The sequence below is a fragment of the Chenopodium quinoa genome, unplaced genomic scaffold, assembly GCF_001683475.1.
Source record: "Chenopodium quinoa cultivar QQ74 unplaced genomic scaffold, ASM168347v1, whole genome shotgun sequence".
Taxonomy (NCBI): domain Eukaryota; kingdom Viridiplantae; phylum Streptophyta; class Magnoliopsida; order Caryophyllales; family Amaranthaceae; genus Chenopodium; species Chenopodium quinoa.
Window position 1 is genome coordinate 2,398,569 of NW_018744498.1, and position 15,556 is coordinate 2,414,124.

The 15,556-nt window shown below is 37.7% G+C and overlaps 1 protein-coding gene across 1 annotated transcript; it reads left to right on the forward strand.

The window, feature by feature from the left end:
• The first annotated feature begins 12,509 nt into the window (after window positions 1-12,509).
• LOC110697778 lies at window positions 12,510-13,289 on the forward strand. Its single transcript, XM_021875158.1, has 2 exons — window positions 12,510-13,157; window positions 13,245-13,289. The coding sequence occupies exons 1-2, from the start codon at window positions 12,510-12,512 to the stop codon at window positions 13,287-13,289; spliced, it is 693 nt and encodes a 230-aa protein (XP_021730850.1).
• Window positions 13,290-15,556: the final 2,267 nt, after the last annotated feature.

Here is a 15,556-nt window from a genome sequence, read left to right on the forward strand (position 1 = left end):
TGATATGGGTCCAATAGTAGTATAATTGGATAAGGTTGAAAAGAGCTTTCCAACGATATATTATAAGCCCAATTTCGATGAATATTGAGGAAGTTATGGCCAAATTACTGAACTGGGCCTGGTTTGAGCCTCATATGCGGCCCAATGATCTGGGGGAGGGCCTAATATAGATTTATCATTCCTAATGCAATTAGGAATTGTTTTAGTCTTCTAGATTCTTCTAGAAGGTTCTTTTCATTCCTAATTCAATTAGCATTGATAAATTGACTTTTGTTGACTTTTTAGAGTTTTAATCAGAATAAAATCATGTTTTAAGAAAAATACAATTTTATCCTCCTGTACAGTTAATTTCTGTCTGATTTTAGAAAATGCGACAATAATTTAGTTAGCGCCAAACGCTAGCATTAGCGTCTGACGCTAAGCTTGGCGCCTGGTGTTGGGGTTTAGTGAGTCTGGCTCACCGCGGAAACAAACCCCTACCCGAGGAACCACTCGCAATAATTAAAATCATAAAGTATAAATAAATAATCACAAAGAAAAGATTACGAATCTTACCCTCGAAGCGAGCTTCGCCCAAAAACCGGGGCTCTTACTTGAAAGCTACGAGCACGTCAAGCGCCGCGCCTCTGACGGTATCCACCCACAAAAAGGCGAACACAACTTTAAGGTCTACTACCTGGGGGTTAGCGAGGTCTGACCAAAACCCGAGTGTTATATGAGTTTAAGAGTTTTCCCAAAATTATGGAATGCTCTTTTTAACTCCCACTCAAGCAAAGAATACTCAAGTCATTCCATGACTATTTATAAGGAAGTACGCCTTGTGAATTTCACTCATCTTTCAATGTGGGACTATTCACAAAAAGATCCCACATGGAAAGATTATGGAATTTAACCCTTAGTTAAATAAACAAAGGAACAAGTGACGAGTGTCACATGGTTAGGTGTGGACCACTTTCTCACTTGGTCCCCAAGGCATTTCAAATGCAATGTGAACTAACCATGTGTCACCCAACCTTGAGCCCCAAGTTGGGTTCGGTTGGCCCATTTTATTTTGGCCCGTGTCCATGACCCATCAACCCGGGTCCATGGCCATAGCCACATGTGTTGCCACCGTGGTGCGTCGCCACCATGGCGCTGCCACGTGGCACGCTGCCAACGTGGCACGCTGCCACTTGGTGGCTGCCACTAGGTGGCTGCCAATGTGGCTGCTGCCACTTGGCGGCTGCCAACGTGACGGCCACGTTTGCTGCCACATGGCGATTTGCCATGTGTGCTTCCACATGGCATGCTCCTATTGGGCATGTATTCTTAGCCTTTTGCGTAGCTAGGATTTTACTTGTTACTTGATGCATTTTCCCGTCACGCCAAATCCTAAATTTTGGCTCGACATTTGAGATTCTCCAAGCTCGAAATTCCGACGTCTAAATGTTTAACACTCGGGCGATGAATTAATTTCTTCCGAATTAATTCGTCGAGTTGGTTCGTATATTTTTCTTGGTTGTGACCCGAAGGGTTCAGTCAAGATTAAGCTGTAATATTAATTATATTAATATTAATTATATTAATATTACTGATTGGAAGCGGCCTCCACCCAGGCATTCCGATCACTTGACCTTACTGAATATATTAGCTTTCTAATAATTCTGAACCCGCTATCAGAATAATACACTTGTTTGAAGAACACCATTCCTTTCAATCTCCCACTTGTCCTTCCGGACAAGTGTGCATTTAGTGTATAACCCTTATCCTATGTCTCTTCATGTCTCTTCATAAACTACAGAGTAAGATTACTAGTCATCTCTGTTACGTCCAGAAGTGTTTCTCAAAATCCGAGTTTGACTGTTAATAAGCAGATGATTTCTAAAATCCATCTGAGCACGGCCATGCATTTTTCACAGTCTCGCTCTTCGAGAGGCCTTGTAAACAACAAGACATGTTCCCTATTGTTAGTAGGGGGACATTTCCAGTCTTGTAATGTAGCTTCTCTTACTAAGAGGACTCACCCACCCAATATCTGTCTTTATAATCTCCAGTTACGGCAGACGTTTGGCGGATACCAAAGCGGACAAGTACTCAAACAAGAGATCTCCCACTACTCATGGTCAAAGGAAAAGAGTTCCGATAGTAATAATGAGAAAATACTTATGACGATTTTTAAATCTCTTAAAGTATCCTCATAGGTCGATCAAGTATGGTTCTAAACCAATACTTGTGCAAATGATTTATATCCTCATAGCACAAGAAACGGTGCTATAAATATGACCTTGATTAGGGATAATTTTCGATTAAAATATTCAATGTTCACTTAATAGGTGTTTCTTTATCCAAGCCATTGACTTGATACCCTATCTTGAATATTTATTAAAATCGAATGGACTCATTATTTAATTCTAAACCACAATTAAATAGTTTTGTGGAATATTTAGAAATATTTTATTCCACTATGAAACTTCACAATGTTTCATCTTATGATAAATGGTTTTTCCCAAATGTTTAAAGAGTAATACTCTTCATAAAACATTCATAGAAATCACACCCATATTTGATATGCTTGATTTCTTTCATGCAATTATGAATGTTGTCGTTCACTTTTTGCAAAGGTTTAGTTAAAATTACTTTGCAAACCTTAGCAACTTCATTATCCACCATTTCCATAATAAGATGATAAAATTTTGAGAGTGTTAATGGATTACATGTGATTCAGGATTTATTGTCCAAGCAATGGCTCCCACTCATTTTCATGATTTGAGACCTTCTACTTGACAACCTACAATCATTAATGTTCAACAACGAACCTTTCCATTTAACATCTATCTTATTATTGCCTTTAAGGCAACAATATTCTCAACATATATTTTAGTAGACTCCCCAATGATGCCTTGCTTGGATTTTACTCCAAGCGACTCACAACGATTTGGGATACCCTAATCACTTGTGATCATGGAAATTTTCCTTACATTCCCGCACATTATACATGGATGCACATCCATGTTACCATTCTTAAGCCACGACACTTCTTGCCTCGTGCTTATAAATGGATTCCTTGCTAAGGATCTAATCCTTGTTAAGGTTTGTGCTTGCAACATCAAAACTCAAATTATATTTGTTTCCATGCGTCAAGAACTCATCCAACTACTTATCTAAGTTCTTTGGATGTTCTTGACTATAATCTAATGATCTAATACTTAGATTAATGTCGATTGGTATTATATACGTACTTCGCATGCTCTAAGCATGTAAGTCATCTGACGATTCCATATCATAGCCTTACATGATGGATTTAATTCTAGAATGATTCTCAATTTTATTCCATCCATGTGACATTTAGCTCATACAGTTACACTGAGTCTTGACAAATTGTTCGCTGTATGATATGATTGAAAGTCTCTTACTCGAGTCTTTCTTGTTTGATTTAGTACTTAGCCTAGCTTATACTTAGTTCAAACATTTACTTAGCTTCATACATATGGGTCGAAAGCCTTTCAAAGTCTTTCATGTTTAACATGGTAATTTCTTTTACTCATTTAAACATTTAATTAAGTCTATACCATAGAACTTAATTCCCAACATGTACTAAGTATCGTCTTAGCTCGGTCCATTGTCGAAAATACTTTCAAATCTAAACATCTAGCATTTGATGGTTGTTTCACAATAAAGTTCGTAAACTTCTTGTTGGACCATTACTTTTGCTCCCACTAAACTTCTTGTTCATTAGAATTTTTTATGTTTCTCCATAAGTCAATCCTCTTATTAACTTTATGAGAAAACACGTTCCAATTCCTTCATGCAATGCTTCCTTTAATCCCATGACGGATTCCATGTGTTTGCTTTCAAATCTAGCATTATTTAGATTTTCAAAACCCTTCGACTATTCCATAGTCACTTCCAAAATCCTATTTTGGGTAGGCGGTTTTTGTATCTATTTTGCCATATTTCATATGTGCAATTTTGCTAGATCAATCACGAAAAGACTTGAGCATTCCGATTGGTGAATGGGATTTTAAAATCAACTCCTTGATATTAATTATATCCTTTACAACCAATCTAGCTATGTATGCATATACATTTCCACATTTTTTAGTTTTCTCCTTGAAAACTTATTTGCAATCGATGGGTCTTTCACCTTTCATGCAAATTAATCAAGTTTCAAACATGATTTTCAACCATGGAGTCTATTTCGGATTTTCATGGCTTTTAACCATTATTCGGAATTTGGATTTGTCGTAGCTATCTTACAAGACATTATTCCTTTACTATCTAATAGTAAGTAGTATGCTTGTAAGTCTTAGGTTTGTTTCTAACTTAATAAAAAGTTTATAGGATTCAATCCAAGACTTTGGTGAATTCTATACCTATACGGGGCATCAAACACTGAGTTTTAAGGCGCTTTCAAAGCCCTTTTATTATGTTGATCTTACTCCAACATCTTTAATGTTTTGTGAGTAATGAATTCTCTTTTAAGACACTTGTAAAGTCCTTTTGAGTATTCTTGATCAAGCATTATCACGAAGTCCTTTAAGGTCTTCCGAGATTCTCAGTTCTAGTTTGTTGCTAAGATCGATGGTCATCGAGTTCATTTTCCTCCCACTTGTCGTTTTGGAAACATGTTACTTTCCAGAAAGACACGACTTAGAGCAACAAATTTTTTTTTTGTTCTCAATTGGGATGTGGAGGTAATACCCGTAGTCTCACTTGAATGCTTACAAAGAGACATGTATATTGTCTTTGGGTAAAAGTTCGTTGTGAAACAAACAGTTAGCTCCTACTTGAGCTATCTTAGTCTTTATTGAGCCATTCAGCTCCCACTGAGTCACCTAGCTCCCACTGAGCCACTTTGCTCCCACTGAGCTAGTGAACTCCCATTGAGACTAAGAGCCTTAGACATATACTTGAAAAGACTTTTAGAAGTTATTTCTATCCATAACTAAATATGGCGTCCTTTCTTAGCTTCGACACATTGTTTAGTGTAACATTAGTCATTTGTGCAAATCTTTAAGAACTTTATAGCTGTTGGGGTTTAGTGAGTCTGGCTCACCGCGGAAACAAACCCCTACCCGAGGAACCACTCGCAATAATTAAAATCATAAAGTATAAATAAATAATCACAAAGAAAAGATTACGAATCTTACCCTCGAAGCGAGCTTCGCCAAAAAACCGGGGCTCTTACTTGAAAGCTACGAGCACGTCAAGCGTCGCGCCTCCGACGGTATCCACCCACAAAAAGGCGAACACAACTTTAAGGTCTACTACCTGGGGGTTAGCGAGGTCCGACCAAAACCCGAGTGTTATATGAGTTTAAGAGTTTTCGCAAAATTACGGAATGCTCTTTTTAACTCTCACTCAAGAAAAGAATTCTCAAGTCATTCCATGACTATTTATAAGGAAATATGCCTTGTAAATTTCACTCATGTTTCAATGTGGGACTTTTCACAAAAAGATACCACATGGAAAGATTGGGGAATTCAACCCTTAGTTAAATAAACAAAGGAACAAGTGACAAGTGTCACATGGTTAGGTGTGGACCACTTTCTCACTTGGTCCCCAAGGCATTTCACATGCAATGTGAACTAACCATGTGTCACCCAACCTTGAGCCCGAAGTTGGGTTCCGTTGGCCCATTTTATTTTGGCCCGTGTCCATGACCCATCAACCCGGGTCCACGGCCATAGCCACATGTGTTGCCACCGTGGCGCGCCACCACCATGGCGCTGCCACGTGGCACGCTGCCACTTGGTGGCTGCCACTAGGTGGCTGCCAATGTGGCTGCTGCCACTTGGCGGCTCCCAACGTGGCGGCAATGTGTGCTGCCACGTGGCATGCTCCTATTGGGCATTTATTCTTAGCCTTTTGCGTGGCTCGGATTTTACTTGTTACTTGATGCATTTTCTCGTCTCGCCAAATCCTCCGACGCTTGAGATTCTCCGACGCTCGATTTCGACGCTCCAAACTCAAAATTCCGACGTCTAAATGTTTAACACTCGGGCGATGAATTAATTTCTTCCGAATTAATTCGTCGAGTTGGTTCGTATATTTTGCTTGGGTGTGACCCAAAGGGTTCAGTCAAGATTAAGCTGTAATATTAATTATATTAATATTACTGATCGGAAGCGGCCTCCACCCAGGTATTCCGATCACTTGACCTTACTGAATATATTAGCTTTCTAATAATTCTGAACCCGCTATCAGAATAATACACTTGTTCGAAAGACACCATTCCTTTCACCCGGCGCTAGCGTTAGCGCTTGGCTCTAATGTCAGCGCCTAGCGCTAACCTCGTTTTTTACGTCAGAACTCTGTTTTGATTTTATATCTTTTTAGCCGATTTTCTCTATAAATAGCCTTCTAAAAATTTTGTTTTCATTTACCAATTCTCTCGTTTCATCAACTCTTATCAAGAAATTCTTGATATATAAACTTCTCTCTCTTTTCTAAACTAGCCTTTTCTCAAATACAAAATTCCGCATTCACAAGACCTAGATACACCTAGCCATATTCGAAGTTGCCTTCGCCCTAGACGTGAAAGGTTTTAATTTATGAGGGTTTGGTTCCAAATCTTTATTTCAATTATTTAATTTAATTGTTTTATTTATTATTTTCCATGAAGTTACTAACGTGTGTATTTTGTTATTAGAAAGAGATACGAGGCATCCAAGTAAGTACTTTAATGGTTTTTATTGATGTTATTATGTAGAAATCATGCTTAGATTGTTATTATGATTCCTAATGTTATGTTAAGGCGTTTTGATCTTCTTAGTATCATGTTTACGGTAACTTTAATATCAAGTATGATTAAAAGTATGATGCCTTTTATGTTCTTCCTAATATTTATGATTATTATTATCATGTTAGGTCAAAAGATTTGAGTTTTAATGTTTAGTGACGTGCTAGGGTTTGTTATTAATCTTATTTATCATGCCTAAGATCTTGTTATTATTATGCTTTAACATGATGATTATAATTTTTATAATAATTTATTATGATTATTTATTATGTTGCTTGATAATATTTATTGTTATTGCTTGATCACGCCTTTATGCATGTTTGAAGGGAATTTGTATTTGTAATCACGCTTAATAAGATAATTAATAATCTTGTTTAGGGTTAATTTGATTATAATCCAAGTGATTTCCAATAATAGTTTTGTTTGTGCATTAATATTCAACCAACATAGATAAACATGTTTAGGGTTAATTCTATTGATTGCATGTTAGTCAGAAAGCGCACATGAATACGATCGGAATAAAGTACAGGCCTATTATAAGGGCAGGTTCAACCTCTTTTAGGTTGGATTTGTACCTTCATCCCCGAACCATCAGTCATGGTTCAAGACCTATTGGAGTTGACGATCTCCTGGATCGTTAAGTGGTGTAACCTTCACCTCGTGAACGGTTTACAAGTTCCTACAACTTGTTGGCGACTCTTTTTCTCTATCTTCTTTCCCTTTGGACGCCACCGTACTTTAGTGTATGATCACAGTGGGGTTCAAGCTGGGGGTAATGCTTGAAATATTCTCTACAGTACCTATCAATGAAAGTGTTTACTATGGACTCCAAAGTAGAGGCTATTTCTTTCTTAAGAGAGAAGAACCATTGTTGGCAAACGGTTTTAAGAGATACAGAAAACATAGAGGGAAATACCTTCTTGTCAATACCCTTGATGCTCATTATTGTTTCAAAAGCTCTTAATTGAAAGTAAGGGTTGTCAGTTGCTTTGAATTTCAGGATGTCATTGGCAATGAACTTCTGCGAAAGAAGATCCTTGTCCACCGAGACCCCTTGTGAGCTAATGCCTTGAAACTTGTAGTCACTAGACAGCTTGCTCAAATTTTCTTGCATGAGGTCCATCTGTTGTTGCTTCACAGGATCATCGATTTTGAGGGTTAAAACCTTCAACGCCTCAGTCACAGTAATCAGTTGGTTCTTGAGTTCAGTAACTTCCTCTTGAGTTGCCATTATCTTCTTAGCTTTCTTTTTCGAGCGATTAGTTTTTCGAGTAGTTGAACTTGAATAAAAAGGTTGTCTTTGATCAAACACCCTTCCTTTCTTGACCACGCGCTGTAAATTAAACCATTGTGTTTTTTGACTTGACTCAAATTGACTATGACTTTACGGGTTTTGGAAAAGAAAAAAGCAAAAATATATTTGGCGAAAATAAGGGATATATTTTTGGGAATTAAGTATAGGGTTCAATCAAGCGGTTTAATTGGAGGATTACTATCCAAATTACCCCCCTAAAAAAATGACGGATAATACGCGCATACAAGACTCTCTTAGATATAGTTAAAGTGTGTATACATATTAGTGTGTGCTTTATATAGTGAGTGCAAGTGACATGCTTTGACTCTTGTGTAAGACCATGGGACTTAGTGCGTAGACTCGATTAATGACTTGACAAGGTATTATCATTAGTAGAATTAATCGAATTAATTAGCAAACTATTCAATTAAACACAAAGTGATGACTCGAACAATAAACCAAACTGTCGCCAAAACGACAAGACTGGCGCCTCTCTTTGCAGTGTAGCGCCAGACGAAAGGACTGTCGCCAAGCGTTACGATCCACAGAGTAGCGCTACAGTTTAAATCTCAGCGCCATTGATGGAACATCGATCTGGAACTTCTTTCGGTATTATTACTCTACAGGGTATGCCTAAAGTCGTACTAAGTCAACTGATTAAATTATTAGACTTTAAATACTCAAAGTAATTAATTAATTAATTAATTATGAAAAGTTCTTTTAGTCATTAATCAGTTTTTTAGTCTTAACACAAGTCAAACAAACGGTTAGGAAAAACACATAGAGTAGCACAACAAATAATGCACAATTAGTCAAGTATGCACAACATGATGCAATGAGTTTGGGTTAGTCAAAGAGGGTCCATGGTTAATTTTCCTAATGCACCGCGCAGAAGCCTAACCGTGAAGGGTTGGCGCGAATGGATGGGAAACCGCAAATTTAAACAAAAACTCGCTTCCATGGTTTGGTGAATTCAACATTCTCTGATATACCCTTTGTTGTTCGGAGCGTTCAATCAGGTAGATGGAGCATAAATTCCCAGAGGGTTATGTCCATATGTAGAACACATATGGGTTTCCAAAAAGTGAGAAAAACTCAATCAAGAAGTAGGATCGAACAAATAGTGCTAAAAACTAGTGAAAATTAGAACGCATATTTCTGGCTCGGTATTGGAAGAACTAGGCGCCAGCGAACAGAGGCCGGGCCACAATTTGGCTTTAGCGCCTAGCGACTGAAGCTGTCGCCTGGCGCCAGAGTCAAATTAGTGCGCTAGACTCTATTTTCTGACACTAGTTCCTACATGCCTCACCAGCTTTCTGTGCTCGATAAAATTTTCTAGTTTCGCACAACATTATTTAGATCCTAGTTGTGAAAGATATTCCTCAAATTTCCTACGTGTAAATATCCTATGTTTTAACTCATTACATAGGTCTTTCCAATGAGATCTTTTTTATGCATATGACAATAATGTTAATCAAAATTAGGCACATGAAATACTTAGAACTTTTCGAGTCTCATCCACTCATTCTATATTATCGCCAAAAAATGTAGGGAATATTTCAAGCATTATCCCTAGCTTGACCCCACTGTGATCATACAAGAAAGTATGGTGGCGTCCAAAGGGAAAGAAGATAGAGCAAAAGATTCACCAACAAGTTTTAGGAACTTGTAAACCGTTCACGAGATGAAGGTTACACCCCTTAACGATCCAGGAGATTGTCAACTCCAATAGGTCTGGAACCATGACTGGTAGTTCGGGGATGAGAGTACAAATCCAACCTAAAAGAGATTAAACCTGCCCTAACAATAGGCCTCTACTTTATTCTGATCGTCTTCATGTGCGCATTCTGACTAACATATAATCATTAGGTTTACCCTAAACCTGTTTATCTATGTTGGTTGAATATTAATTCACAAATAAATCTATTATTGGCGATCACTTGAATTATAATCAAATTAACCATAAACAAGATTATTAATTATCTTATTAAGCGAGATTACAAGTACAAATTCCTTTTAAACATGCATAAAAGGCGTGATCAAGCAATAACAATAAAAATCAAGCAACATAATAAATCAAAATAATAATCATCATAATAATAATTATCATAATAATAATTATCATAATAATAATAATTAAAATAATCATGATTAAAATAACGGCTATTTCACCAAATGCCACTAACAAATTTAAAAATTCATCAAATGCCATTGCACTTTACAGAATTCACCAAATGCCACTCACAAACAGTAAATTGTCATGTCGTGCCATTAATGAGGTCTGGACGTTAACAGTCCGTTATTGCGTAATGACCATTATACCCTTATTTGGGGTTAATGGCGCGTGAATGCTCATTGACTCTCTAACTTCTTCAATTTAGATAAAAAAAAACTTCATCATTCTTCTTCTCTGTTCTTCAAACTTTCACCCTCATTCAAACTTTCAAATCCATATCAAACTAGAAGCTTTCGTTAACACTTGAACAAAACACTCCTAATAATTGAATCTTTTTTTGCGATTGAAGTTGCGCGAACCAGTAGACCTGTGACAAGTAGGGGAGGAAGTAGAAGCAAAAAGCTCTTGAATTTGAGTTTGGGGTGTTCGACATAGCAATCAAGGTAATAACTGCTCTTTCGCTTTTCCATCCGCGTTTTGAATCTGGCAATTTTTGCGAAAATTGAGTTAGGGTTAGGGTTTTTTGAAACGTTCATGTTAAATGTGATTACTTGAATTGACTTTGTGAATTAATGTTAAATTTCATATTAAAATTGTTATTTGTTGGTATTGATTTGACATTGTTATGTTTTGTGATTGTGAGGTCTTTGAATTCCATATTTCGCAATTTTGTGTAATGGTATGTTAGGGTTTGGTATGTGGTTGTTGATATGAATCATATGTGTTGATATGAATCATATATGTTGATGTTCAGTATAGTAATGTGTCTGTAATTTGTTGTTTATAGGATGAATAAAGTGTGGCTTGATGTCCATTATAGAGATCTAGGGTTTGATGTATTGGTTGATGATACTGACAGGACAAGTTTAATGGACTTGTATGAGTTTATGTTTGAGGACTCTGTTAAGCAAAATGTGATCCTTCCAAAGTACTTTAGTTTGTATGTACTACCACCTAGAACTAATAGGAAGTTGGAGTTGTGTTCTGATAGGGATATGCTGAAAATGTGGGAGTGGTTTGGACAAAAGGAAACAATAGTAATCTATTTAGAGGAAAAAGAAAGTCCGAGTCTAGTGTTTAAGGATGCTGGGGCTAATTGGCTGGCTGAGAAAGTCCTAATCTATTAAGGCCATGGCTGAGAAGGCTAGGTTAGAAGCTGAAAAGGCCCAGGCTAAGAGAGAGTTAGAGGAACTGGAACCTTTTACAGTTGCAGTTGAGGTTCCTGTTGCTAATGTGGATGGGGGTGAGGATGAGTATGTAAGAGTGTTTGAGACTCCATTAGCCGATGAGGTTTTTCCTGGGAAATCTCAGCCTGGGCCTGAGTAAAATACTCAACCATCTACCCCACCTAAACACTGTCAACCAACTTCTCCTCTCAACCAACCCAAAACCTCAGGTGTGAGGAAGAATATGACCCCAAGGAAAAGGAAGAGAACACCCAAAAAAAAGCCACCACCTCAAACCACCTCACCACCTCAAACCACCTCACCACCTCAAACCACCTCACCACCTCAAACAACATCACCGCCTCAAACAACCTCACCACCTCAAACTGACAACAAAAATTTTCAAACTGACTCACCACCTCATTCACCTGAAGCACCACATTCACCTGGACCACAACCAAGATCACCACCTCTTTCAGCTCACCAAGTAGAGTGACCTCCACCACAAACAAGATCAGAACCTGTTCCTCAGGCAGAATCAGTTCCAGCTCAAACTAATGTCAATCAAACATCAGAACCAGCTACTACTATGCCTGAGAAACCTAAAAAAATTGGTAGATCAAGGCCACCGGGATTTAGAACCAAAAAAAGCTGTGGAAAAGGGTTGCTGGGGGGAGTAATGATGAAGGTGTGAGCTTAAGGAGATCTGAAAGACACAAAAAGCCACCAGTTGGGGTTGAAAGTAGTGAGGATGAGAGCTCTGATGATGATGACAGTGAGGATTCAGATTACATTCAATCTGGCAGTAAACAATATGATGATAATTTGGATCTTGCTGACTTCATAGAAGATGAGGAAGAAGTACAATGTCTGTATGATGACATCCCACCCAAAAAATTTGAAGATTACCTTGATGAGACCCAAGCAATGGATAAGACATACAAGAATGGCAAGGTTTGAAGTGATTGTGAATTTGGAAGCATTAAACTGGAGCCATGGTTGATTTTTGCAGATAAAGAGTCATTCTACGAAGTGTTTAAGGATTTTTGTGTACAAGAAGGTTTTGGAGTTTTTGTTTAAAAGAGTGACCCTACCAGGTTTATATCAAGATGTGCTATAGATGGTTGCAACTGGAGAATCCATGCATCAACCATGGCTGACAAAGTGAGCTGGGCAATCAAGACATTGACAGGGAAGCATGCAACTTGTGGCAGGCTTGAGATAAATCCAATTGTTGGCTGTGATTGGCTTTGCAGACTTATGCAATCAGATATTCAAGCCAATCCAGACATTCCAGTTGAGTCTCTGCAAAGAATCTGTATGGAAAGGTACAAAATTCAAGTGAAGAAAAGGTTATTTTACAAGGTGAAAGCAATTGCCAAGGAGCTCATTCATGGTGGATTTGGAGAGGCCTACAATCTTTTTCCAAGATATGGTGAAATGGTCAAGCAGACCAATCCAGGGAGTTATGCACTAGTGACATGGACACAAGTACCTGCAAAGGTCCAACCTAGGAACAAATCATGCTTATTTTCTTTTGCTGCACAAGTTAGAGGTTTTTTGAGAGGCTGTAAGCCAATCATTGGCATTGATGGGGCCCATCTTAGTGGATATTATAAAGGGACACCACTAACAGCTGTTGGAATTGATGGGAACAATGAGATGTTTTCGTTTGCTTATGGCATAGTCAGTAAAGAGAGTGTTGAGACTTGGGGTTATTTTATGAGGAATTTAAAGTGCCTCTTTGAGAAAGAGGGATGCAACAGAGATTATTGGACATTTCTTTCTGACAGGATGAAGGTAAATCAGTCTCTTTAACATACACTTTTTTTCTTTTTTTTTATTACTTTACAGTACTGTTTCCTCACTTGATATATGGTTTTGCAGGGAGTTGATGCAGCAATTATGGAGACATTTTCCAGAGCTAATTGAAGAATATGCTGTCAACACTAGTACAGCAACTGCAAAACAAAAGGCTTTAGTAAAACAGCATTTCACAAACTGTTTTAGGTTGCTGATGATGCTTACAGTCCATTTGTTTTCAACAAAGCAATGGAGAAGATTCATCCCTACAATCCAAATGATGTTCTATATTTGGAGAGTACCACTGAAGTTTGATCAAGGCATAAGTTTGACCCAGTTGTCTATTGTGACCATAACACAACAAATTTTGTTGAATCATTCAACTCTTGCACCAAGCCATACAGAGATCTACCTGTGTTAAAGCTTCTTGAAGGTTAAACAAGCATTTTCTCATGTTTTATCACTTTGCAAATGCCATTTCAACCTAGCTGTGTGTAACTGGTTTTAATTTTGCAGCTATAAGGAAATGGTGCATGAAAAGGATGGCTTCAAGGTTTGGTAAAGCAACTTTAATGGGGGATGGGGAACTCACTGAGTATGCAACAAAGATCTTGCAAACAAGATCAGATGAGTCCAGGTTCTGCTATGCTACAGCATGTGGGGGTGATGAGTTTGAGGTGAGAGATGCACATGTGTACTATCCCATCAAACTAGGGGCGGGAACTTGTGGTTGTGGGAAGTGGAAACATTCAGGGATCCCATGTAAGCATGTGTTCAGGGTGATTTACCACCAAAGGCTGCAGGCTACAGATTTTGTATCACCTTATTTCAAAGGGAGGGCATACAAAAACACTTATGGAGAGCATATGAACCCAATGCCTGACCATACTCAGTGGCCTTCATTCAACCTCCCTGACATACTACCACCCTTAGTGAAAATATCAGCAGGCAGACCCAAGAAACAGAGAATAAGAGGGGCAAATAAAGCAAGAAAGGGAAAGAGACATAGTACAGTCAAGTGCTGCCTATGCAAAGAATTGAGCCACGACATGAAGACATCTGCAGCAAAGAAAAAGAGTGCAACCGCTGAAACAACAAGTGCAGAAAATAACAAGACTGAGCAGGCTGAAGCAACAACTGCAGCAATCAACAACAATGCAAAGGCTGAAGCAAGCACTTCAAAGACCGAGAAGAGATCAAAGAAAGCTACATAAACTCCACATCCCTGCCCTTTTGAATGCACATCATATTTGTTAATGAAATCCACATTTTTGAACATTAATATTCCACTGTGTGTTGTACCTAAGTGTTTTCTTTTTTGTGAAAAATTATGAATTATGTCAGCAAGGGCATTTTATTTTGAGATGAACAGAAAACAGTAGCCATAATTTTTTGGATGAACATGATTGCAACATGAATAATTATAATAGAAATGTTTAAATTAACACTTTATTTACTCTCATTGCAATTACATTGTTGTTCACTTCATCATTACAATCACAATTATTACACAGATAACAACTCCTACTTTTATAATAGAATTGAGAACTTTTTGTTGCTGCCTCACTTTCTTCTTCAATTGCTTCAATTCATCATACACATCGCTATGTCCCGATCCATCCCTATCATAACAATTTCCCCTACTTTGAGCTTCTTTCGGCTTGAGGACTTTACACCATTTGAAACTATTACACGAGTCGCACTTGTAATAAAGCCTTTGAGGATTTGATGTTGACTCCGAACTTCTAATTGCGTATTTCCGACCACAACCGCAAAACTTGTTTGGAACTCTTACATATGCATACTCGTATGTGGAGGAGAATGTGTTTGATAACAAACTCATGATTATGCATGTAAAGGGATGCAATGTGTGTTCTAAGTCTCATATTTATACAACAAAGTGGGTGCAACGGCTATTTTACCCCAACAATATTTCAAAAATGTTCAAATAAACTAGCCGTTAGTACTCATTTGATTAGAGGGTTACTGTGAAATAATTTACAAAAGTAATGACATTTCATGAAAATTACTAATTTGTAAATGGCTTTTTGTGAATTAAGAATCCTAGTAACAGACTGTTAACGTCCAGACCTCATTAATGGCACGACATGACATTTTACTGTTTGTGATTGGCATTTGGTGAATTCTGAAAAGTGCGATGACATTTGATGAATTTTTAAATTTGTTAGTGGCATGATACTAACAATATTAATAACACACCCTAGCATATCACTAAACAATAAAAATCGAAGCTTTAACCATAACATGATACTAACATGAATATTAGGAAGAGCATAGCAAGCATCACAGAAATCATAATAAGCATATATGATATTATAACTTTTACCCTAAACATGATACTAGGAAGATCAAAACGCCATAACATGACACTAGGA

Bases quoted from the DNA above. Each gene is read 5' to 3' on its own strand.
- LOC110697778 (XM_021875158.1), top strand. From the start codon at position 12,510: ATGGCTGACAAAGTGAGCTGGGCAATCAAGACATTGACAGGGAAGCAT. The intron at 13,158-13,244 runs GTAAATCAGTCT...ATGGTTTTGCAG, and splicing joins TTCTTTCTGACAGGATGAAG to GGAGTTGATGCAGCAATTAT.